A 2,005-nucleotide genomic window follows, 5' to 3' on the forward strand; every position below is an offset into this window, starting at 1 on the left:
TAAACAGTATCTATAGCAACTGCAAAACACACAAGGACATTCAAATGAACCATTCATGTATTACCAAGATTGATAAAGATAATACCTTAGGCCGTAGGCCCAAACTTAGCTGCTTTGTACATAGAAACCAACCTCTCTAGCATCTTCATTCTACATTCAAGTGTTAGATTAGGTGCTTCATGATCTATGGTATTATCACCTCCTTCTTCAATATTAAGTGGTGTCTTTGATGAATTTTATGCTTGTTTTGTCATACTCATGGCCACTTCCATTGCATTTTTACCAACATAATTGTCTTCACCTAACTCAGAACATAGTTCTTCAGTCTCAATGCATCCTACAGATACTGCTTTCACATTTACAGCTTCCGTATAAGCCACTGAAGAAACTTTCACTCTTGGTGAATGACCACCCTCCAATGGATTCAATTCCTTAACGACATTTTGTGGCACTTTCGAATTTACATCTTGTTTGTTCAACGAATTTAACATAGTATTCGCTGCAACTTCATTAACCACATCTTTTGAGTCTTCTGCATTTACAACATCCTCCCGCCCAACCAATGGATTCAAAAGCGTACTCGATGCAATCTCATTAACCACATTTTGTGGCTTTTGAGATGCCATCCTTTCTAAAGATGCACCAGAAGAAGCTCTTGTGAAACTGTCACCAATATCTTTCTCTGATAAATAACAACATGTCTGAGCTGTCACACTTCTTTTCGGTCGCTTCCTAGAAGTTACACAGGAGACCCAACTCTGACTTCCACCAAATAGAATACTGCACTGTTACATCTCCTTCAAACAATCTAGGAGGTAAGTACAATTTCAAACCTACAACTGGTTTTGAATAGCTAGCCCAAGCAAGTTCAAGATCAGCATTCCACCGAGGAATGGAACTTGGAATGTCTTGATCCATTCCAAATTGCATCCCCACTCTATGTGGTAAGTATTGCATCACACAATCACAACCAACCTACTCACTTACCCTCAAACACCTCACAACAGATAACAATTCCTCATTTACATCAGAATCTATCAACACCCACATTCCAATTCCATCATTACAATCAAACTTAGGAAATTCCCAGTTTCTCAAACACAAAGCATAAGGCCTCCATATAAAATCGTCGACACCCAACTCAATATCCAACCTCAAATCATGAGTTTTGAGTTTTATTACATTATGCCAACGAGCCACTCTTGGCTCACCAGGACTTAGAAAATCGGGTTTCGGACTTGACGAGACAAACCTCTCCCAAGCCCAAAGTTGAATTAAACCAAATGGTGCCCAAAGCTCAAGGTGTGAAACATCATCTACTCCATCCACATTGTATGATACAATTTTTTCTCTCAACAATGTTAACTCTTTTTAGATTGAAGCTAAAATTGAGGGTGCAAAAGCAATCTTGTTACCCATAGCAAGAATTATAGCAATGCTAAAAACCTTTGGAACAATACGATTGAAATAGTTTGTGGGAAAAAAAATACCTTGACAGCCATAGAGTAAGAAGAGCAGCATGCTCCAATTCACCACCTTTTCCCTTGAAATACTCCATCCATCCATAATGGCTAACACTGCCATTAAACTTCTTTGCAATCACAGGACATGCTTTGAATAACTTGGCCTTAATTTCAGCAAAGTTAAGATTTGGAGATGATTTGAGAACATGATCTCCAAGAACCGAATACCCACCCAAAATCATGATATCCTCGTAATGGTACATTCACCCCATGAAAACATAAAGGTATTAGTTTCAGGACACCATTTTTCAGTTAAGCATAGGACTAACTCATCATTTTTAAGAATCTTGTAAGTTGAACCTCTAATTGCATTAAAAATCCCAACTCTTTTCCTAACACTCTGGTGGGTTTTTTGTAATTGATCAATCCATGATTTTGTAGAAACTGAGGAAGGGCTGTCAAACTCATGCCCGTTAATTCATTGATATCCATTATATATGTTACAAATTATGTGAAGATAATATTCACATAAAAGATATTGC

At 37.7% G+C, this 2,005-nt stretch overlaps 1 protein-coding gene across 1 annotated transcript; it reads right to left on the reverse strand.

Moving 5' to 3' along the window:
• Window positions 1-975: 975 nt before the first annotated feature.
• Window positions 976-1,726, reverse strand: LOC130805678 (uncharacterized). Its single transcript, XM_057670459.1, has 2 exons — window positions 1,491-1,726; window positions 976-1,351 (listed from the first exon to the last, which is right to left on the reverse strand). Exons 1-2 carry the CDS (start codon window positions 1,724-1,726, stop codon window positions 976-978), a joined length of 612 nt encoding a protein of 203 aa, XP_057526442.1.
• Window positions 1,727-2,005: the final 279 nt, after the last annotated feature.

This window comes from Amaranthus tricolor, chromosome 2 (genome assembly GCF_026212465.1).
Source record: "Amaranthus tricolor cultivar Red isolate AtriRed21 chromosome 2, ASM2621246v1, whole genome shotgun sequence".
Lineage (NCBI taxonomy): Eukaryota > Viridiplantae > Streptophyta > Magnoliopsida > Caryophyllales > Amaranthaceae > Amaranthus > Amaranthus tricolor.

What these genes read in the sequence shown, in the direction of transcription:
- LOC130805678 (XM_057670459.1), bottom strand. Translation starts at nt 1,726, where the DNA reads ATGTACCATTACGAGGATATCATGATTTTGGGTGGGTATTCGGTTCTT. An exon ending in CTTACTCTATGGCTGTCAAG is followed by an intron (nt 1,352 to 1,490) that starts GTATTTTTTTTC and finishes AACATTGTTGAG; the next exon opens with AGAAAAAATTGTATCATACA.